Source organism: Blastomyces gilchristii, assembly GCF_000003855.2.
Source record: "Blastomyces gilchristii SLH14081 genomic scaffold supercont1.8, whole genome shotgun sequence".
In the NCBI taxonomy this organism is placed as follows: Eukaryota; Fungi; Ascomycota; class Eurotiomycetes; order Onygenales; family Ajellomycetaceae; genus Blastomyces; species Blastomyces gilchristii.
Window position 1 is genome coordinate 2,216,647 of NW_003101675.1, and position 22,841 is coordinate 2,239,487.

Here is a 22,841-nt window from a genome sequence, read left to right on the forward strand (position 1 = left end):
TTCAAGGTTGCGCGGAAAGTCGGCCCCAGCCAAAAAAACATAAGGCCATAATTTATCCACCGCAATGCGGCTCGGCTTGCGCTTAGGCACCGAAACAGGATTAGCGTGCGGCGTTCGTTCCGAGCAGGCACCAGAGTGTCCACGTGATTTGAAATCACATGATAAATGAACTTCAATGCCAAGACTACTGAGACCTGGCGCTAGAACGGGAAGTCTTGGCGCCCAATACGCTACGTAAATCTGTAACGCGCGGGATCTTGGTTGCGGAAACAAACCTCCTTGGACTAAAGTTAACTAACTATACTTAGTTACAGTGCCAACTTCGATGGAACGAACTGCAACTTCAACCATCTGCATTCCGCCATCACTTCTGCGTCCTATTAGTTATTTACTACTCAGCTATTTCCTTAATATTTTGTACAACAACTGGTGTTCGCTCTTTTCAGTGGAAGCCCATAGCGGCTCTCTACTTCTCTCTGCGGTGTTGAATCTCCCCGCGCCCTCTTTAGTGCATCTCTATACAAAACCGTATTAAAGCACCGCCGCTATGCGTCCCGTTAGATCCTTTTTCCTAACCGCTGCCGTCCAGTTACTCTTCCTATGCTCCTCGACATCCGGAGCCGAACACGTACACAATGGACCCAAACCATGTACAATCTCCTCGCCAACTACGGGAGCCTATTTTGATCTTAATACTATAGCACTGTCGCCGCCAGAAATTAAAGATGGAAAGAAGGTTCGCCATAAAGACAGGGAAGAGAGTTGGCATGCTAGAGGATACGATTACCCTGCAAACTTCTCATTGAACATCTGCGCTCCTGTTATCGAAAATTTGAGTGATGTGGTGGGAGTCGAGGATTCGAAATGGGCGAATGTCAGCGCGTTCTATACATTAGATGGGAAGACATATTCCATTGGGTACGTGGGCATTGGTGGCAAACTGGGGATTCGGGACGAACGGGAAACGAATGCCAAACATGACATACTAAAGGATATATATATTCATTCTGTAGGCATCAAGCATCTGAACTCGTTTTCCGCGGACGGAGGCTGGTCCTCAACTATACCGACGGCTCCCCTTGTCCTGGACCGACATCATCGAATGTTAGCAGATTCGAGATCATAGACGATGGCACTCCCAAGAAGGATAAGGAACATGGCCAAGATGACAAGGAAAAAGATGATAAGGAAAAGGATAAGGGCGGGGATAGGGAGACGGGTGATAGGGACAAAGATGACGGGAAGAAGGACGGAAATTCCGGCCATGAGCCTGTCCATTCATCCCGTCGGAAATCTACTCTCATGTCCTTCCTATGCGATCGGGATCTGGTATCCCCAGCGGCAAGCGTGACGTTTGTAGGAACTCTCGATTCCTGCACCTATTTCTTTGAGGTGCGGAGCGCTGCTGCATGCGGCGGCGTTGCGCGCACCGAAGGTGGACTGGGCCCGGCCGGTGTCTTTGGCGTGATGTATGTCTACATATAGCCCCTTGAACCGAAACGAAAGCTATGTGGGAGTGGTAGAAAAAAAATCAATACTAACGCTTTCTTGCTTCTGTTATCCAGTGCACTGATAGCCATAGCTGTGTATATACTTGGTGGATGCGCGTATCAGCGAACAGTCATGCACCAGCGTGGGTGGAGACAGTGCCCGAACTATAGCATGTGGGCCGGTGCCGGTTCATTCGTACGGGTAAGTTTGTTATCTATAATACCGTCGAAGCTATCATTCTCCGGAACCCACACACGCAGTGGCATGGCAACAGCATATTCACCACTCGGCAAACGGGGAAATGTTTCTTTGCTTGTTTCATCACGTCTTGATTGATTTTTGTTTCTTGCGCTCTTCATTCCTCCCCTATGCCCTCCCGGATCGATCATGGCGTGTGAGAAATGGATTATCCACATACCACCAGACTCAAATAGGTTAATTTTCGTTCTCTTCTCGGCTTGTTTCCCCCGTTCTGTTTCATTTTTCTTGGATAACAATTCGCTTCACACTGGAATTCCTATTATTGTATCTATTTTCCTGTGACATCGTTTTATCGATCAGCACTACTTTTAACTCAGCCTACGATTAAAGGGCAGTAAGGACCGTACTGGATGATCTCCGCTGTCCCCATCGTCTTTACTAGCCAACTGTCTCCTTTTGAACTTTTAAAATTACCCCTTACGGGACTCCTTTTTCTCACTGTTTCGAGTTTTTTGTATAGTTATGATCTCGGATCTCCCGGTTTCTCACTTTGCAATGTTCTCGCCATCCCTCCCCGGCTCCTTTTGGTGCCTGTTCCTATTCCTATTCCCACCTAACCCTAAAGCCCCCAGCCCCCTTTCTATTTCTCCATCGCCCTAGGCCCCTTCCCCACATATACTTCCCCATCCTGCCACCGCCGTTCCTAAACCCCCATACAAACCCATCTCGAAACACAAATAAATTAAATAGTTTTACTAACACGACGACATACAACTCGAAAAAAGGACCTCTTCATAATCCTCTTCACCTCTCTCTCCCGCTGCTTCCGCTCCAGCAATTTCAAATCCCCAACGGGCTACTCGCGTTTCTCCAACGGCAACCACAGCGTCAACAACAACGACAGACGCGGCGGCGGGCTTGTTGGTGCCATCGGGGGCTGGCGTGATGGTAGTGGTGGTCGTGGTGGTGGTGGTACTAATGGCGGTGGGAGGGGCAGGAGGGCAGATGTGGAGGAGGAAAATAGGTTGATTGATCAGCTGGATGAAGAGTGGGATGATTAATTCTTAGAATCTCATGGCGTTTGATTTGTTGATTTTTTCTTTTACGTTGTATCTATGCATCCTACCCTATCTTTTTATTTTTCGTTTTATTTTTATTTTTTATGTTGGCATGTGTTTATGATGGGCTTTCATATCTTGCTTGGTTTGATTCCGCATGGGCTACTTTTGATTTTAGGTTTTTCTTTTATCTTTTTTGATGCTGTGGTTTATTTTCCCTCCTAGATCGGGCGATCCTTTCCTTGCTTTGCCCTGCTTTGCTTCGCTATGCTGGCGGGCGGGTGTGCTACTTTGTTCCTGCGGGGAATGACAAATCCAAGACAGGCATGGTGGAGTACATATTTGAATATAAAATTGTAAGCTACGTTTTGTATAGAGAGCATGAAAGACAGACTCGGAATTAGACGGTTTTTCACATCTTCTCCATTTGCATCTATGGCAAGATCATGGGGTATTTCCAGTCAATCCGCCAATGAAAATCCTAGCCAGAAATCTGGCATCTACATAAGCAAGCCAATGGTGCATCCAGCGCATTCAATTAGAAAAAAAAGATACTAATCATAGCGTGATACTATACATAGGCGCAGACGCTAAGGGACAGGCGTACAGTACAATATGTGCCCAACTGATATATATACGATTCGAAATCGATAAAATATGTTAGCTTTATATGACAGAATTTGTGTCCGTTGCGGGACAGACAGCACGCAGCTAAGGGCGCTGAGGTCGTGATAAATGTATGTATATGTACCAAAAATTTGGGGAAATTTGTCAGAGATGAATGGGTTTGTACAGAGAGAAGAACGAATGTAGAAGAATTTTGAACAATATTCAAAAATGTAATAATGTGGGGCGAAATGGGAGCTGTACATTTTATTTTTCTCCCGCAGCGAAACTCTTGACACGCTTCAAACCTAGTTCAGTGGAGAAAGAGTAAAAAGGAAGAAAAAAGGAAAGCAGTACACGGAAATTGCGCTGTTACATTTTCCGTGTTCCTGATTTCTTTTATCCGCAGTTTCAGAGGCCAAGATCGTATGCACCCATCATTGCATTGGGCGCTGAGTATGTACCCAGAGTATTCACCAAGGGCGGTGTTCCAAGGCCTGGTGCCCCACTTGTAGCTGGCGCAGCATTCATGTCTGCTAGGCCTTGGCCGATGGGGTTCAGGTTGAAGGGCAAAAACCAAGCGCCTGGATGTACGAATTCGCTTAACCAGGCTGCAGGGTTGCCTGAGACGTCAAATTGAGAGTTCCATGTCGCGGTGGAGGGCGCATTGAGTCCTTGTTGCATGGACACTCCTGGGGCTGGGTTCATTCTTACTGGATGGTTTACGGCTAATGGATTGGATGTCGATGTGGATGTTGATGGGACTACAGTCGGATCATGACCGGTATATGCGCTGTAAACGAGCTGGCGATCGAGCAGTGGTAGTTGGTCCGGGTTGATGGAGAGGTGGGTTGACGGGGAGAAATTGGGCGTTTGGGCTTGTGGAAACATGGCTTGGCTATTAAGGTGGAAGTCTGGGGGGCGCGTGGGGTTTATGGGTACATCCATTATGGGATGTTGAAGCACCTGTTGGGACTGGGGTTGAGGCTGAGCTGGAGGTTGTGGTGGCGGTTCCGATGGCGGTTGTGATGGCGGTTGTGATGACGGGTGTGGCTGTTGTTGAGGTGACATGTATCGATTATTAGGATTTAGGGAGTTCAAAAGTGGTTGTCGTGGCTCCGTGATTGAGCCTGCTCGTCGCTTTGGTTCCTTGCGCGGGTTATCTGAATGTGACGGCGGCGAAAGGCTTGCAAAGAACTCTTCCACGCTTTGAAGGTCAGATTGCTGTGCCATCACAGCATCTCCTCCAGGCTCCTGCTGGGGACGAGAAGGCGGGTCCTCATAATGCAGTCGCGAGACGCCATGGGGATACTTGTCGAACCAGTCGCCGTACTGGAATAGTGGAGCATCTTCTTCCGACGAGCTGAACTGCACTCCTTTGATTGCAGCATCCGCAAACTGGCGGTATCGATCCTTGGTGCTCTCAACCATATAATGGAACATACCCCAATACCGCTTCATCTTGTTTAGGTATCTGTAAGTATGACGAAGGTTTTCTTTCGACGTTGCTTCAAGTCTCGCGTTCTTCGAAAATATCCCCCAGATGTGCACTGAGCTGGCTGCATATGCAGAGTAGCCAGCGAAAGGAACAGTCAGATTATATCCCGGTGCCTGATTTATTAACATAGAAATGTGGCTTGCGGCTTCGACAGCGGCACGGCCAGCATCACTAAGAAATTCTCGAGGTATATCTTTCGGGGGTTTCCCTCCAGGAGAAAGGGGAATGGCAAACCGATTTAAGAAGAGAATATTTTGGTGAATAACTATGTGTAGGAAGAGGAGTTGGTTTGCGATTTTCCCTGCCCCATGGTTGCGCAGGTTTTCGAGATTGAATGCTAAACAATTAGGAAGCGAAGCTGAGAAGTCATCTAGTTGTTTCTTCAATTGTGCATAGCCTGATTTTGGTGACCAGAGCGGGTGAGGATCCTTGTTTCTACCCCCAAGGTTAAAGTAATCCACCGCCCGTCCCCAAAGCATCAAGGCTCGAATTGTATATGCAGATACACCCATATTGTCTTTGGGATTAGACAGCTGGCCCACACCTTCGGGGACCGGGTTAAGAACCCTTCCTTCCAGATCCTCCGTGGGTCCAGGAATCTCCATTTGGAAATGGGACTCCTTGATAGGGAGTTGAATTTGTAAGTACTTCTCGTTACCAATAGGTGGCCTCTGGCTGCCAGAAGAATTATACCGATCCATCAATATACACGCCCACATCGTTCGTCGTCGGATTTCGCGATCGGTAAAACTAAGTTCGGACGCTTTGCTGCTGCGCTGAGGATCATGATCGAGTTCGCGATGAAGCTGAAGAGCATAAGCCATTCTCAACGCTTGACCTCCGAACGACCAACTCCGCCCACCATGGCAGGTGCCAAATTCATGGAGCCCCAAGATGAGAAAAACGGTGAGTATAGTAATGTTTGGTTCATCATGTCTGCTGAGCGCAATCGCTGCGGCGGGGTTTGCCCAGTTCTCTCCGCGCAAAAAAGCCGGCTCCGTACAGACAAGTGGATGTGTTGAGAAGCGAGCAGAGACAGCGCAGATGGCCAGCATCAGAACAGGCGGAACAGTTCCTGTTTTAAACTTGCGCATAAAGCTCGGTTTATGTAGCAATAGATAAGACTGCCCATACACACAGTCGAAGAAGACTTCCGCAAGATGCTCCTGGAGCTCGATTGAGGGAAGAAACTCCGCGCCTTCGTTGAAAAGCTTATTCTCATCCATAATTTGTGACTGCCAGCAAATCGGAAAGCCATCGGGACCGGTGCCTTTGTTTGGTTGCGTCCATTCATTAAGCTCAGCGCGGAAAGCCTCATCAGCAGATCTCTTCTTGTGAACTAGTCTATATCCACGAGGAATTTGACCCGAAGTAGGGGGCTTGACGACCGATCGCCCAATCGCGGCCATATCTCGGGGCTCATCCTTGGGTATGATTTTGATAACTCTTTCTTCCATTCTCTTCAACCGTTTATCCAACATGGCCATGTAATCCGTGCGAGGGGCGGCTTTACGCGTCGTGACTTTGTATACACAAGGGATTCTAGAACGGAAACAGTGTTTGCAGGCAGGTTTCTCTCCCGAACAGCGAATTTTCTTCCTTCGACAGGCGATGCAGGCAAGTGGGAGTCTCTTACGCTCCTTCCCTGCCTTGGTTTTTAGTTCGCTCCATGGCCGAGGGTTCTCTGTGTCTCCATGTTCCCGGGCCGATACAGAGCCTTCACGTTTGGCATTCAGATCGTTGGTATTCATGGGAGCTTGGTTGAGGTTCTGTTTCTGTCCAGTCGCATCTTCTTGCAACTGGACCACCTGGGCTCTAGAGCTTCTGGGGCTCGTGGAGCCCCGTTCGTCCTCCATTCCGGAACCACGGTCATGCGTATAATGTTGGTTTGCGGATATAGACAGGGTCAAGGTTTTGCCAGCAGGATCAAAAGCATCGGCCAGTATATGTTCGTCTAGGGACTCGAAGGGTGCCGTGTTGCTCAGACCGGAGTGAGACTCGGGGCCGATCCCGTTGAGGTGGGAGGACGGGCACAGGTGCCAGCCCGAGTCGTTCGAGTAGGGAAGATCGTAGGCAGAGGGAAGGTGAGAAGCCGGTTCTAAAGCGGCGAGAGAGAAAGATTAGACAGGGGGTGAATGGAAGAAGAAGCGGCAGAGGAAGGCGGAGGACGAGGAGAGTATACGGAGTAGTATGGCGGGAGTGGAATCATCAAGATCGCGGGTTCGGCCAGCCCCGGGGAGGAAAGCCCGTATTCTGTTAGTTAGTTAGCGGTGACAAACTAGGGATTGCTTGGTTTGCTTGGTTTGCTTGGTTTCTGGGGGCAGTTGGCGGCTTGGCATGATCAGCCCTGTCTCAACACCGTCACAACACCGCAACGACCCAGAAGAGCTCGGGCTGAGAGGGCCAGCAAAATGGATAATAATAGCTTGCTATCTGCTGCGGGAATGCTGAGTCTGATTTTTGCTTTTATTATTTTCTGCCTTCGCAAGCGAATAGGTGAAGTTTACTGAGCTGAAATGGGGCTAACCTGCGTTAAGCGTTGCAGCTCGCTCTAGTCACTGGTCACCACTTGTGTTTAGCCGGCAGTTTTCGACTGGGTTTTAGCTAAGCACTAGGTAGTTCACTGGTCGTCTCCTTTCTGAGGTATTGTATTGGTATGCTCCTTTTTTCCTTTCCCTGCGTGGGATTCCGAAGGAAGCTTGGAGGGTTGAGATTATGAAATGAGGCGTCGTGTGCATGGGGCTGAATGTTCTGGATCTGGAACCCACCCACGATTTTTTGCTCCCCTCACACCCCGGCCCTGACACGGGACGGACTATCCGCCAAACAAGGGTTCCTTGGAGGTTGAACTACCGTTAGAGGATCTGCGTCGACCAGGATATGAAGCGTGCTGGGAGCGCATTCGAAACCATGCAGGGATAATTGAATGTTCTATGGATATATCTATGATACTACTACTAAACTAGCTCTACAAAAATTTGGGCCGTCTGTGCTAGAATTTATATTTCAACCACAAAACAGTGTATACAGAAAACTTGACCTCGCTAAGTGCGCCACTTGACCTCATTACATAATCATGACCCCGACCTCGCATAATACAGTAATAATCAGTTGGTAATTGACTTTCAACCTTTCAATCCACTCATTCATTCAGCTCATCAATCAATCAAAGCATGTATAGCTGATTCATAATCAATTAAATAAACAGATAAATTCATATAGAATATAAAGAGATATTTTACAGAATTTTAAAATATATCAAGATAAAAATATTTAATAATTAATTTTAAATTGATTTTAAATTGATTCTGAATTGATTCTGAATTAATTATAGTAATAAAAATAGATTTAATCTATATATTTAAGTAATTAATAATTGATTGAAAATCAGTTGATAATCAATTCAGTATTATTATTAAATTCAAGAATAATTTCAGTATTAAATTGATTTTGAATTGATTTTGAATTGATTTTGAATTGATTGTAGAATTGATGGTAAATAATTAAGAAAGAAAGAGTGGTTTCAAATTACAAGAAAAGATGTATTGAGCGAGGTCAGGTAGTGGCACGGGCCACATTTGCGAGGTCAGCTTACATAACGAGGTCAAGTGGCGCACTTAGCGAGGTCAAGTTTTCTGCTTCCTGCACAAAACAGCAGATCTAGGGGTGAGAGGGGAATTATTAATACTTATATATGGTTATTTTTGAGGCCCTCATGCCGGAGATGACATGAATGCAGAGGATACATAAATCCATGTGCACGTCAATGCTGGAGTCTTGCCTCTCTTTTGCTCTTGTAGAGTTGACAATATCTCTTTCCTTTACTAAAATTGAAAATCAATGAGAACTGTGCTATGCCTGTATCTATATACCACTCATCTTTTCTATAAAATATGCCTAATCTCAATAATTAGCCTAGGAACAGGGAATTCTCTTCATGAAGAAAATCGTCCAGCACAGAAGCAAATCATCAATACCCTCTCTATTGGCTTATCTACATTCCGTCTTCTTCCTATTGCGTGGACAAGCTGTGGGAGTCGCATCTTTTGACGCACATGCAAAGATGGCCATGGAGGGAACTCATAAAAGCGCAACTCGTGCAAGACCTCACAATTTAGATCAAAACAAAGACAATGCCAAGAATATAGCAAGGTAAGGAAGATTATGTCTCAGGCAAACTCAGGGACGAAGTCAAGCATTGGAGGGACATTCAGGAACGGGCCTAAAGGCCACGACTTGGAGCGGCACATTAGCAGTGTCCACACTGTTGTCGGGTCAGTCATTCCAGCACAAAACTTTGTACCCAGACAGTTCTGACAATACCTCTCTACCTGCGCTGCTTCTTCTCCATGCTCTCCTGGTACACTGGCTGGAAAGGAAAAAAAAAAATTATTGGGATTGACAGTCCAGTTTGAATGCACCATTCATCCACTCATTGTTTCCTCCCACTCCCATTCCCCATAAGCCCTCCTTTTCTCTGTCAAGACGCGCAACATGCACAAGCATTCCAATCTCATAGACTCAACATTATTCATGCTTCTGGAGATTGCAAAGTCGATTATCAGCGTACATCTACAGTACATCCATGTATGTATGCCCAGGTGGCCGGCTGCATGGCCCCGAACTGCCTAGTAGGCTGGATGCGATTGCAGCTTCCCGGTTTGGTTACACAGGCTGGCAGGGTTTGCTTGACAACATTGAACTCTGGAACAAAACATGTTTGGCAACCCAATTGGAAATTCAATCCACAAGCCTGCTAATGACATATGTATTTGTAGGCACACATACTATTTCAATGAAATACTACAGTGGTGAGAGAAAGGGGGTCCAGGGAAAGATGACTCTATATATAGTCCGCGCGCTCTTTCCGCAACCCTAGCCCTAAGCCCTAGATTCTATTGGACAACCAGATCCTGTATCCTAACAACTATAGTAACACTTAAACTGCTGTAGCTGATAACTATATTTCGGACGGCCAGTGCAATGTACATTACATATGTATGTACATGTACTAGCAGCGAGAAAGGCAGCAGGTCTGCTAAACAACCACACCATTCAGGAAGTCCATTCATCTCGAAAAATTCCTGAACGTTGAAATGGACAGGCCGTAATTGTGCCTCAGCTGTGTCAGGCTCACCAACGAAGACAACCAAGTTTTTGCAACTTGACTGACATGCTTCAACTATCTCTTCTTCTGTAAGGTCCCTGTTAAGATACCGCATGGATGCTACACCAGCCAATTCCGGTGCCAACGCACTCACTAACTGGCTTATGCTCACCGGACATGCAGCCTCCATTATTATTTTCAACGTCTTCTTGCCTAATGCTGCAAGTTCCGCTTGCTGATTAACGACGTTTCAAGCACCAACGCATACGTTTCAAAGATGGTCAACAAATCTTTGTACAGAAAGCGTCCAAACATGGGTCTGGTCTCTGCTTGGGCTAGGAATTCTATCTGGTCCTCTATAAACATGTAACGATAAAGAATTAGCCTTCAGAATATTCAGTAGTGCTCGCATGGAGACCAGGGAATATTGATGATAGTATTAGAGGATACTTTAGAAAGCACGAACAGCCCATGACTCAGTTCCACAATACGTTTGGCCGCATTGGCAATGTTTTCAGAATTATGATCGAGATGCTCTGCAATGACAGGATATTCGTTGAGCATTATCGTCGCATAGGCAAGGAAGTCATTAAACGACCTTGGTTGCGGCATGCAGACAGTGGCACAGTCCTTTAGAGTAGCCAAGACGGTCGCTATTGGCCGGCTTGAAACAAGGATTGTCAGAGGTGGCTCAATTGCAAGTAGTTTCTTGATCACAGCTACACTCGTCTCTTCACATTCATCTGGTCCATCCAGTATAAGGTAGAACCGTTTGAGGTCACGACGCGCTCGACAGATCAAATGAGTGCTCTCATCCAAGGATAGAGGGCTGTCTGTAACTCCCAGAGCGGAAATGTGCTCAATGAGATATGGGCGCTCCAACACTATCTGCTGCACAAAGTTTGACAGCACAACTGACTCGCTTACATTCGCTCTTTTTCAAGAAACTAAAGGGAAAAAGGAGACACAGACATCGATTTCCACCTGATGCCAAGCTTTGAGAAAGAATCGAGCGATCTGGCATATTGTTGATTTGCCTAACTCCAGAACTCCTGTGAGCAATGGGATGCCTGGTGTAGGACTTGCCTTGCGCTGTTGCTTGAAAATATCATGTTGTAAAAAACACTACTCAGTACTGGCCTTCATCTCCTACATTAGTCTCCATCCAACTCACCGCACAGGCCTCTCAAAACTAAAGAGTTCATGATAAGCTCTTGTTCTCTGGAAAGAGAGACCATTGCTCATCTCCGAATGTCAATAGTAGTTCCAATCACTTGGTTATGCATCTTGACAATCTCGTATTGAATTGACATGGAAAACCGTACATGGTAGTTTGCAATAGCCAGAAGGAAATGTGAATTCAGCTGTTCAAGTGAAGCAATCAATTCTTGAAGGCCAGTCTGGCCATCGGAGTCAATCAAGGACAATTGCAAGGTTGGAACTGAAGGTAGCCTGGCGCAGCTTCCTGGCCACCTGCTCCAGAAGACCCTGGAATGTAGATAGTAGACTGTTGCGTACTGATAAGTTTTGAATGGTGTGTGACCAGTTTTGATCATCAACCTCCGCGAGGTTGACCAACATGGAGAGCAGACGTCGTGCCTGAACAAGTGTGACAAGTAGCTTTTGTTTTTGCAATGGTGCGCGGTGACATTCTTGATGTTTGTTTGGGTTGGTTAGGTTCGTTGCAGCCCCGCTAGAGCTAATTTAGTTAGAAGCCATTGTTTAAACAAGCTTAAATTTTAGGTGTGTGACTTCCCAAAGAGGGAGGTTGCTCGCCAATTGTCAAATACCTGGCCGCGAAATATCCGGATTACAGTGAAAATGAGAACATATAGAAATGCGTAAACCAGATATACTGTTCCCTCCACATGTGTCGATAACAGATCTGCATCGATACCTATACGCCGCAGAAAGCCATCAGATTTTCTCGGGGACAAGTTCGGCTCTCCTCATAGGTTCGATAGATCACCGAAGATTGCCTTTCCAAAACCCACGAACTCTATCTAGTTTAGCACCCGTCATTAACCATGCATTACTGTAAATTGTCTCATATGCCTCACACAAGCATGCCACTACAACAAATAGTACTCCGTACATACATGCAAGTTGGCATATCGTATCCCGCAAGCATGCCCCCGCATTCATTAATTCCGCGCAATCGCGGAAAACTCATGGAACGGGCATAGTAACTATACATGGACATCCATGCATGTCCTTGTTTCCCTAGTGCCGATAGCCGATATAATCTACTAAAAGCAGTATCTAAAAAAAAAAAAAAATAAATAAATAAATAAAAAAAAATAAAAAAAAATAAAGAATTTTTCTATCTCTCGCGCGCCGCGCTCCCAATCTATGCTCGTTCATCCACAAGGTCCTAGCCGTCGCAGAGCTGATGCAAATAAAGAGATTTTTTTACTCTGAATGAAAAAGATTCATATTTTTCAAACTCAGAATTTAGGACCCTGTGTCCGCTTCAGGTATGTGTACAGTACATACACACATTGTTGGATTAGTTACGCATGAGCAAATATCCCAATTGAGTAAGTTACTTTACTCGATATTCATTGGGCACAGAAAATTATACTGTCCGGTAGAAAATGCAGTAATTAATAGGATTTGGCATTATACGAGTCCATTAATAATAAAACATTAAAAAATGCTAGGCGCGAGCAATCGCGAACTATAGAGTTTTCCACAAAGAAAGGTGCCGTATGTAAAATCAAGAGGAATCAGACAATTGAACCTAACCCTAGTTGGGCGCCCTCATATGGCCGCCACACTCCCACAAAGGGAAAGAGAAGAAAAACACGGTATTCAACAGTCATTGGACGACAGAGGGGCGGATAGTGGTAGATTTCGGGATGAGCTGCCCACGTATACGGTCTTCGGATGTTTGGTAATCACCCAGTTCTGTGAGACAGGGTCCCAGTTGGACAAGTCCCGTCGGGTCAACGCGGTCTTCCAGACTTTGGCTTCGCCGGGTGCAAAAGTGAAGCGGTCAAAAGTTCGGAGAACAACTTTGGCGTCGTTGGGGCCGCCTAGGGATACGTACTAGATAATTCATATTGGTGTTAGGTATTTTGATAAACAAAATGAGGGCGTTTTGATTTGAATGTAATTTCTTACCAATTGTGGGACTTCATCTCCGAGAATAGTGCCGGTGTTGGTAATGGTCGCCGTTACTTCGTACAATACATCGTAAAGACCAGGGTTTCCGCCGGGGCCACCGCCAGCAGGGAGGAGTTCTTGTGGTGAGCCATCGGTTGCTCCAGGCGGGACGTAGTCTTCTGTGGGTTGCCCGTAATCGGGGTCCATGGATGCTTTCGCGGGATCAGTGGTGTTCAGCCAGGGATATATATAACGCGTAACACGGTCTATGCCTTCAGGGAAGAGATATGAACTCAGGTTGCCATGGGATTCACCAAAACTGGGAGCTGATTCCGTTTTTCCCTCAGTGGGGATGTAGGGTCTACATTTTACGACTTCAACGGCCAAGCCAGAGTATGAAAATGATGTGTAGCTTAGCCCGAAACCGAACTCATAGATGGGGTCTATGTTCGCTTTGTCAAATGCTCGATAGTCGATAAAAATCCCTTCGGTAAAATCGACCTGGGGTGCGCCGTTCCCTGCATTGGGGTGCTTTAAAATGGACGCGCCATAGTCCTCTGCTGTTTTACCCCATGTGAAGGGGGTCTTGGCACCTGGGTTGACTCTTCCATAAAGAACATCCGCAATCGAGTTACCGCTTTCTTGACCAGGTAAACCAGCCCACAAAAGTGCTGTAATATTGGGGTGTTCATTCCAGTCGCCCACTAAGACGGGGCCGGTACTATGTATCACAACAACAGTATTGTTGCAATTGGATGCCACTGTGTCGATCAATTCATCACCTCCGTTCCAAAGGGTCAGATTCTTACGGTCTCCTTCATTCCCATCAACAGAGATGTATCCTTCTCCAGAATCAGCATTAACAAAAACCAGTGATACCGTAGCTTGAGACGCAAGTGATTTGATCTGACTCGATGCCCAGTTATCAAAAATCGAGAGAACGACTCCCTCTCCTTTATATAGGATCTCGTTCTGAATGGCTTCCGCGGGAGTTACCAGATATGGGAAATCAGCCGTCCCGCTACCCCATCCCATTGCCAATGTGCCTTTATCACAACCTCGATCAGGACAACCATTGGGTCCCAAAAGATTAGGCCCAGCATCTTCTCCAATGACCGCAGTAGTCTTTTCCAACCCAGTCAGAGGGAGACTCCCTGTGTTTTTAAGAAGCACAACGCTAGCTGCTCCGACTTGTCTGATGATATTGGCATGTCGGGCTCGAACATTGACCCTCTCATTGACTTTTCCATATCCTTCTCGAACGAGAGCATGTTGATAGCCGTATTCATCCCGAGTCCAGGAATTGAAGTTGGTAGGCACTTTAGCCGTGTCCCGACCGACTTTGTAATACGCGGCCATAATTCGAACCGCCATATCATCAACTCGCCATTCTGGAATTGTTCCATTAGCAACTGCGATAGTCAAGTTCGTTCCCCAGTAGGAAAGGCCTGTTCCGAAGACGGTATCGCCAGGCATTGACATATCCAGGCCAGCCAGAGCAGAACCAACGCCACTGTGCTGGGCCTGCCAGTCGCTCATAATAAACCCCTGGAATCCAAGTTCAGCCTTGAGAAGCTTGTTCTGCGTATAACTGTTGCCACAGCCGTAGCTGTTATTGATTTGAGTATAGGAACACATAACGGAGCCAACTCCTGCTCGAACTGCATCCGCAAATGGCCTAAGACAGGTAAGCTAGAGTATATAATATGGACAGATGCGAATCTCACCAGAGATAGAGTTCATGCATTGTTACATCATCAATATTTGAACTTGAACTCTCCGAGATATTGAAACCGTACCCCTGAGCCTCAGGACCCTGGCGAAACCGTTCCTGTTCGTTGCCTATAAAATGTTTGGCACAAGCAACGACGCCCGCGCTTTGAATTCCCTGGATAGTTTGCGCAACAAGAATCCCTGAATTAACGGGATCCGGGCCGAAACCTTCCCAGTTCCGTCCTCCATCTGGCGATCTTCCCAATGGCCCAATTGCAGGGCCCAATACAATGTCGACACCTTTATTTCGGTGCTCCTCGCCCATTACTCTCCCGCGAATATAGGCAAGCTCTTTACTGAATGTGGCACCGACGTTAACACCGGCGGGGAACGCAGAAACGTAATCGGCTGGTAATTGTTAGAGGATATAAGTGTGGATGAGATCTGGCATCATATATGAATGCTCACCAAATCGAATTCCAAGTGGGCCATCTTGCAAGCAGAGGGAATGCAAGCCCATGCGAGGAATTGACCCGACCTGACCTACACAGTCTTCCTGCATCCATCTAATACCCCGAATTAGCACCAGCGGACTTCACAATGACATGTATATTATATCCCTAACATCCACCATTTGCCGCTCGCACATCAAATGCAAATGTAAATGTTATGGAACCAGAGGACATACCCAACACCCGTTGTTAAATTAACCTTCTCGGGTAGGGTTAGTTGAGAGACGAAAGCCCTTGCTCTTTGGACGGCATCTTCCCAGCCTCCTTCTCCAGATGCCCATGGAGATGGGTAATATGGAGGTGAGTACGCGAGAGGTTCCTAGGTTTTGCAACCGCGTTGATTAGCACCCCATCTTCCCTGTATTTCGCCAAACCACCTGGCCTTGTTATTTTTTTTTTCCCTTTCTAATAATTTCATAACAGGATAACCATTGAATGAGAGAAAACTTACCTCCGCAACAACCAAGCTAGTAGTAGCAACGGCGGCGAGCTGGAGCAAGCCACCCCGCATGATGATAATACGCAGTACACAAACGAGTACCACTGATATATCAGCTCACGTACTGCAATTCATTCCACAAGCAACAGGAACGAGAGCAAGAGAGAAATAAGAGAGGATAATAAAAAAACGAAGAGGAGGCGGAAGTGAGAACTTCATATGGCGGGTTTCCAGGTTGTTGTGGCCATCATCCCAGTTTGGAAGGCTGCCGGTGGCTGATCGACACGGCGAAAAAAAATCCAATAACAGCCAAAAATAACAAATAGTTCGTGGACAAGCACCGGGAGCAGCTTTGCCCGACCGAGACCTTTTGGACCGTTGGACATTTGGAGTAGCAATGCTAGGCTGGCACGCAGATGTAGCAGGGAAACCTACATGAGCAAGTGCACACACGCATAGTTACAGCTCTGGATCTACTATGTATGTATGTATGTATGTATATATGTACTGCAGCCATGATGGCGGAGGGGCTGTCAGAGCTCCAAATGAAAACAACAAGGGTAAGAATAATAATACTCTTAAATATCCCAGTGCTCTAGGCGAAAACCCCCGTCATTTGCCATCATGAATGACTTGTTTCCCGGTAGCTTTACGGGGTAACTTAACCGAATCGTTAAAAAAATTCTAATCGAATTAAGACTTTTGCGGATGGATATTAACCTTAACTACATGGCCACTAGTAATAAGAGTAATAAGTGGTACGTAACATACCAAAGGGCATATTAACTAGTTGATTCGGTGCAGAGCACAGGACTTACTACTTGATTAGTTAAATGATTCTATAGTTTAGGTAACTCTTTGGACTCGCTCTGCAAGCACAGAGCATATACCTCTTTATAGAAAGACACATAACTATGTAAAGATAGTACAAACATAGAGAGTGCTTTCCATTTAATATCAAGCAACCAGACTAGGCCGAGAACTGCTCCTCGGCGGTATTTTATGTAAAATAAATAAGGTTTGTCTACCCCGTATCTACCCCATATATTATTACTCTAATTACACGCGCTAAACTATTGGTCCTCATACCATACCATACTACGGAGTGCGGAGTACGCGTAGGCTGAGTGGGGATCGTCTTGGAGTTTTTGAACGAAGCCCGTCGACAAGGTACTCTACTACCATGTCTTCGCTCCAATTCTTCCATGAAATATTCTTGCGCGGTTGTCTTGCAAACTGATGCATGTTTCCAACGACCGTTCCACAAAAAGACAAGAGTCCGGCGTTCCCCAGCCAGCGTGCGACGCCTGGAGCCCGTCGACGACATCCAGAAAAGCCACGATGATGATTTGGCCTAGCTGAGCCGGGATAAGCAACGGGGAAACATCATTTACATGTACAGTACTCCGTACATACATCTATGAACATGGAAACTTAAGCATTCGATCCTAATTTGCCGATAACTCCATTGGCCATCGGAGTTTCGACGTCGAGGCTCAAGAGCTGAGCTACTATGACTTCTATGAGAGGGCACAACGTTCGACCGACCATTTCAAGCCGAAAAATAGTACGACTAAGGAAAATGCTACCTGTGCATTGCTGTCGGTTATTCTGTACCTAGGTATAGGTAGTTGCGACTGAGTTCCTCGAGTTTCTCATTCTATGTACTCCGTACATATCCCGTACTTCGGCCGTTGACCTTGTGAAAAACATAACTAGGATGTTGAGACATGGAAGAGACCTCATCACCGACAAGGATTTGCAGTGGCCAGGCCGAGCAGCTTCAGATAGCCTAGACACGGGCGGGGTCAAACTAGGAGCACACTGCCCCGCATGATCTCCAAAATTAACAAAATCGGTTTGTTATGGGGCTGATATCAACATCGGGTTAGATGCATACAAAACTTGCGCTGTTGACCAGACCTCATCTATCCTGTTTTTCATCTCACAAGTTCACCTACGACGGCAATGATTACATCAGTGCAATTGAGATATTTCCCATCGGACTACTCAATACTCAACACCATGATAGTCCAACGATAGCAAAACTCGACACGTCAAGGTATTTTTAGATGATAATAATCACCTTCTGTCCCAGGCCGTTCGAGGACCTAGAGACCCTTGTCCCCTGTCACATTGCAACCCTACGCCCTTCCGTGTCTGGAACCCCTTCCTTGTACGACAAGCAGCTGGGAGTTTGTGGGGAAATCCTTTGGGGAGACATCGAATGAGCAATCATAGCCCATGCAGAGGCCCCAGAACTAAAAGTGTCTGGATGTAAAAGAGGTCAAAAGTACCGAAGAACTGGCCTCAAGGATATGGCGACTTCCACTCAAATATAAAGTGAGCCATAGGATAACGGAGCAAGTGGCCAACATCACTGCACCCAGGGATTAGACTATGCAGGAAGGGTATGTATCTGTCAAAGGTCTTCCTCCCTCCTTTTGTATCCTCCCTTGACAGGTCCCAGGGTAAGCAAGCAGTCATATTCATAATCACATGTTCTTTTTTGACCAAAGTGACAGCGCATGTTATCACGGAAGGTGCTCAGGGACTATCCATTCTGCTCTGGGGGAGGATAATATGTAACCGCACCTAGACAGAGGGATGCTACCAGAAATGCACTTTTTTCCTTGGATTAATAACAATTGAGACGTCGGTTGAAAGAGAAGTTGTTATGCTGATGCTCTCACTTGTATCTAGTCAGGGGCTTTATTCCCTCCCTCTTCACTCATCCCACATCAGTCTACCTTTTTTTAAACAACCAAGGCGCAGGGCAGATCTTTTATCATGAGCTGGGATATTCCCGGCCACTACATGTTGTGCCTTAGTAAACTCTTTCCTACTAACATCAAATATTCTCAAGTTGACCATGACTATTTCTGAATTTCAGCCAGGCTGGCATTCTTGTTTGGACCAAAACAGTCAGTAAAAGTTCCGCCACCCACTCCATTCACCTCCGACATTTGATGATGTGAGAGAATGGCATCACATAATAAGTAGAGCTTTTTGTATGTCACCCTATCGTACCACCGAAGTACCGAAGTACCGATGAGTATACCTAGCCATCATTGTTTGGTATGTAATGTACATTGGCTGAAGGGGAGTGTTGGAATATTGGATTTCCCAGGAGTATCTGGCAAATGTACTGCCTTTTCATGTTCAATATCTGCTTTTTTTTTTTTCCCCATCATAAAGGCAAAGCTTTCCAGAAGCGTTGCAAGTAAAAATGTCATTATGGCCACCAAATTTTCCGAACAGCAGTTATGCCGCCAGCCCATTTATGTGCGCTGCGTAGATAATCACTATTGGAGTCGAAATGACATGGAAGAAAAGCTGCAGACGGCCCTGATCATGTGGAATTATGGGTGATGAGGGCATAGAGAGCATATGGAGCCTGCAAGGCGACCAACAAGTCCGTAGGGTTGAGTTCAAATTTGGGAAAGTATTTATTTTGATGCATAACGAAGGGATGTTAATCGGTGGCTCCTTCCGCACGGGCGTTTTGGCATTTCCAAGAGCTATCCGTGTGGTGTCCCTGGCCTGTCTAGCGATGATAGAGCGAGCCCAATACAACATAGAAACCATTTCCTTCCTGCGGTTGCAATTGAGGGACTGATTTGTTGGCTGCATTGGTGAAACATGTCAAGAGCATCACGGAGGCTCAATATAGAAAATAAATCATCAATTTGAATAAGGACTTTCAAAGAGTGATAACTGGTGCAAAGTAAACAGGGCATATTCGTCAATTGCCTCTTGTGCTCTTTCTGGGGCCCCATTCAATATCTCCGGGCGAATCGGGAACTGCAATCCGGATCGACAGTGCTCCAATAAAGCGAAGCGGCGGAATGACCAGTGGACCTTGGTGGGATCTAGAAACTCATCATGGTTGGATGCTAGCTAGAAGTTTGTCATCAAGTTGCCGTCTTCTCTAACAAGTTTCACAGAGATAGAATCTGGTGCCGAACTGGCAAGGAACGGGTAGGTCGGTCTCAGATGGGGACCTGTCGGTGTTACTATTTTGACTTTAGCATTTTGTAGCTGGAATGTGTCCTTGGACTCAGGTCGCTCGATATAACGACAGCGTTGTCATTGTTTCCCCTTTTTTTCTGCATAGTAGCCCATGCGTCAAACATGGAGCCAATCCTAGTTCAAGATTCTGTTGAATGTGTCTCAGAACCAATATACAGCTGGACACTGCTATAAGGGTCTTGAACCATATGACTCGAGAACATTTGAGTCATTCATTATCAGCGAGAAGTGAAGTCGCATTCTGTTTTGTAGTATAATTGGTATACCCTCGACATAGGAAATATCACACACTCCTTCTTTCCATCGGAAAATATAGGGCTAAGGACCGGCGTGAGAAGAGGCGAGAATGGTATCCCATCCCCTTCCGAGGGAAACGTCGCATAATTTAAGCGCGATTGCCGAAATCCACGTGACTTACAGCCACCACAACGACAAAGGACGTCGTCGTTCGTGGTACTGAATTGGCTACATATCCTTCAAGAATTTAAATCAGCACAATGGATGATAGAAATATCCTCCCAAAATCCAGCTAGCTTTTCTAGAGCTTCTAGGGATGCCCCGCTTGTAAATTCTCTCCTTTAGTCATCGCTTGATGTAACCCAGTGACGCCACACCACACCAAGGACGGACTCCATTTTCATTGAACGGTTGATTTACCTATTATTATTACTTACCCGGTGTCCTTCATGGAGTTTGCCTATTAAGCAGCACCCTTTACCTTTGGATTAGGTAGCCCAAGCCGCTTCGTATTGGTCTATCACCGGCAAGATACTTGCTTGATTTACCCACTGGGCTTTCGAATCAAATATCATCCAGTGCAATCTTCGAACCTCGCCCCCCAATTATCTTTTCCAATTCTGTCTTCTTTTTGTGACATCGTCTCGAGAAGAGGGTCACTATGGTGTCCACGCGCCATCATCCAAGGGACTTCCCCCAGCCAAGTGCAACCGGCGTAAATACGCACGCAGAAAAGGATCAGAATCGATATGTTGTTGCTCGTGAATGGCGACACACTCCATCAGTAATCGTGACACTTTGGCTATGTATATCAATTCCAGTCGTTCTTTGGGATGCTAGCTATGTTTTACTTCGACCACATAGCATGCCCGGCGGGAGTCTGCACTACATCTGGAGTCCGTATGCCCTCTATGGCACCATCGACTATATCTATGGCTGGCCTGCATGGAACAACCGAAATGGGTTCACAAGTGCGCAAAGCCTGATGAACCTAGTTGAAACTGCGTGCTACCTTTTCTATTTGTTTGTGCTCTTTAACTACGGGACGACATCCAACTATAAGGGCGAGAACAAAGGCAAGTCAGCGACAAAGGGTGATTTCTTTGCCCCACGGAGATCAATCGGCGGAAGGTTAGGAGCGATTGCGCTGCTGGTGGTTTTCAGTGGTAGTGTAATGACTGTCAGTAAAACAGTGCTATATGGTGAGTTCTCCAAAGCTTGTGATGGCTTGTCGCTATCTACACCACCCTGAGTGTTCGAAAATATTCGGCCACTGTTTACTCTTCCACTAGCTAATAATATCTCTCCGATGTTTCAGGCCTGAATGAAGCCTGTTCTGGATTCGACAATGTAGGGCACAACAGCTTCTGGACTTTAATCTTCCTGTGGATCATTCCAAAGTAAGGCTCTCATTATTAATATTACACCATCATGTCATGCATCGGCTTTTGGTCATCTAGTTAACCAATCCACTTTATGGAATCAGTGGATTTTGGATTGTGGTCCCCAGCTACGCCTCCTTTTATTTTGGTAACGAAATCCTAAACGCTATAGAGCCACGTAGCGGTCTCGCCAATACAAACGAAGACTCGAAGTCAAAATAACCGTAACAAGATCGGCTCTACTCCCTTTCCTGCGTGAAATGGGAGTCCAATACGATCAGGCTCTCACGCAAGCCAAAAGACCTTGTCGAGTTATGAATCCCAACCTCCTGATTATCCGCAAAAATTGCATGATACGGCCCTTTTTGTAATCCGTTTGCAGCACTGCAGGAAGCGTGGGGAGCAACCCGAAGGGATTCCTGGATCTGGAGTCCCCAAAGACTTTGCGGCTGCGCCTCGGGAGTTGTCCACGGAGTTATCAGCACAGAACAGCATCTCCATTTTTTAGCAACACCGCTTGTTTTTGTGCCCAGGAATATCTTGATAGTGATACCACGTTGGATAGTTTTTGATGCAAATGAGAATTTTGATAACATAGCCACCCTAATATCATGGCTCCATTGCGTGAGAAAATCGCTGCTTCCAATCCGTTACGAGAATTGGTTGTCTATCATTTGATATTTTAGAACCAACAGCATTTCTCTAATTGTGACTTGGAGAGCCCCATGATCATCTGCTACTCCCGTAGCTCCTCCATAACCTATGCATTTTAACAACAGGACTTTGCCGCTCGTGATCAGCCTGGAGCTGCAAGGCCACCGATCCTCCCTTCTCTACATTCGCCGCTGGAAAGGTTAAAAAGTAGGTGGAATGTTTCCAATTCCCCTAATCAGGCTATCCACTGAAATTCACAAGCTTCAGGACACATTCCCAGCGTTGTTTTACAAACGTGTACCGCCCCGGGAACCCAATCCCGAACTAAAATGCAGTGATGTGCCTCAAATGCTGATAGATTCTCATTGGTCGGGGAAGAACTGAACCCGTTCCGGCTATCCAGTCCACCGGGACAGCTTTTTCTTGCCAAGGCTTCTCCCCTCTGCTTGGAGATCAAAGCGCATACTACAGCTTATTCAGGATGACGGGAAAGTACCGTACAGTCGTCCAATGAAAACGACCCATAAGAAAAAGAAATTTTACGATGGGCATTTCCATCCTGTCCCCTGGATGCTCCGTATCGTGTTAGTTATGCAGAGGGTGAAAATGTTTTCGGATCCAGCAAGCCGGATTAGGGCATGTCCTTTATTTTTGCCCTGGGCCTGCCCACGTGTGTTTGTTATGGCTTGATGACAGCCGGTTATTTGAATTCAGGCGGCAGGTGTCCTAAATGTTCATTTTTATTGGGTTCGGAACCTCTCCCGGACTCGGATTGCTACTCCCTCGACAAAGAGCATTGCCTA

General features: G+C 46.3%; 7 protein-coding genes across 8 annotated transcripts; 2 read left to right on the forward strand and 5 right to left on the reverse strand.

Moving 5' to 3' along the window:
* Positions 1–250: 250 nt before the first annotated feature.
* On the forward strand, positions 251–3,342 carry BDBG_05015 (vacuolar sorting receptor). Its single transcript, XM_002625105.2, has 4 exons — positions 251–918; positions 1,014–1,469; positions 1,566–1,692; positions 2,478–3,342. The coding sequence occupies exons 1-4, from the start codon at positions 548–550 to the stop codon at positions 2,751–2,753; spliced, it is 1,230 nt and encodes a 409-aa protein (XP_002625151.1). The 5' UTR covers positions 251–547; the 3' UTR covers positions 2,754–3,342.
* Positions 2,627–7,775, reverse strand: BDBG_05016. 2 transcript variants are annotated; one of them, XM_002625106.2, is made up of 3 exons: positions 7,382–7,772; positions 7,037–7,307; positions 3,081–6,952 (listed from the first exon to the last, which is right to left on the reverse strand). In XM_002625106.2, the coding sequence occupies exon 3, from the start codon at positions 6,708–6,710 to the stop codon at positions 3,768–3,770; it is 2,943 nt and encodes a 980-aa protein (XP_002625152.1). In that variant the 5' UTR covers positions 6,711–6,952; positions 7,037–7,307; positions 7,382–7,772; the 3' UTR covers positions 3,081–3,767. The 2 variants fall into 2 exon arrangements, with proteins under 2 accessions (XP_031578468.1, XP_002625152.1); XM_031721945.1 differs by having other exon boundaries at positions 2,627–7,307; positions 7,382–7,775.
* Positions 7,776–9,749: 1,974 nt separating this feature from the next.
* Positions 9,750–10,151, reverse strand: BDBG_17113 (uncharacterized protein; the record flags this gene model as incomplete). The annotated part of the gene is made up of 1 exon (XM_031724900.1): positions 9,750–10,151. One exon carries the CDS (start codon positions 10,149–10,151, stop codon positions 9,750–9,752), a length of 402 nt encoding a protein of 133 aa, XP_031578469.1.
* Positions 10,152–10,174: 23 nt separating this feature from the next.
* Positions 10,175–11,831, reverse strand: BDBG_05017 (uncharacterized protein; the record flags this gene model as incomplete). Its single annotated transcript, XM_031721946.1, has 6 exons — positions 10,175–10,346; positions 10,428–10,852; positions 10,934–11,059; positions 11,287–11,449; positions 11,505–11,660; positions 11,818–11,831. 6 exons carry the CDS (start codon positions 11,829–11,831, stop codon positions 10,175–10,177), a joined length of 1,056 nt encoding a protein of 351 aa, XP_031578470.1.
* Positions 11,832–12,526: 695 nt separating this feature from the next.
* BDBG_05018 (beta-glucosidase A) lies at positions 12,527–16,377 on the reverse strand. Its single transcript, XM_002625108.2, has 6 exons — positions 15,746–16,377; positions 15,471–15,613; positions 15,251–15,348; positions 14,797–15,190; positions 13,088–14,747; positions 12,527–13,012 (listed from the first exon to the last, which is right to left on the reverse strand). Exons 1-6 carry the CDS (start codon positions 15,803–15,805, stop codon positions 12,776–12,778), a joined length of 2,592 nt encoding a protein of 863 aa, XP_002625154.1. The 5' UTR covers positions 15,806–16,377; the 3' UTR covers positions 12,527–12,775.
* A 990-nt stretch (positions 16,378–17,367) lies between these two features.
* BDBG_17114 (uncharacterized protein) lies at positions 17,368–20,280 on the reverse strand. The gene has a single exon (XM_031724901.1). The coding sequence runs from the start codon at positions 19,364–19,366 to the stop codon at positions 18,998–19,000; it is 369 nt and encodes a 122-aa protein (XP_031578471.1). The 5' UTR covers positions 19,367–20,280; the 3' UTR covers positions 17,368–18,997.
* A 383-nt stretch (positions 20,281–20,663) lies between these two features.
* On the forward strand, positions 20,664–21,606 carry BDBG_05020 (uncharacterized protein; the record flags this gene model as incomplete). The annotated part of the gene is made up of 3 exons (XM_002625110.2): positions 20,664–21,204; positions 21,321–21,402; positions 21,489–21,606. The coding sequence occupies 3 exons, from the start codon at positions 20,664–20,666 to the stop codon at positions 21,604–21,606; spliced, it is 741 nt and encodes a 246-aa protein (XP_002625156.1).
* Positions 21,607–22,841: the final 1,235 nt, after the last annotated feature.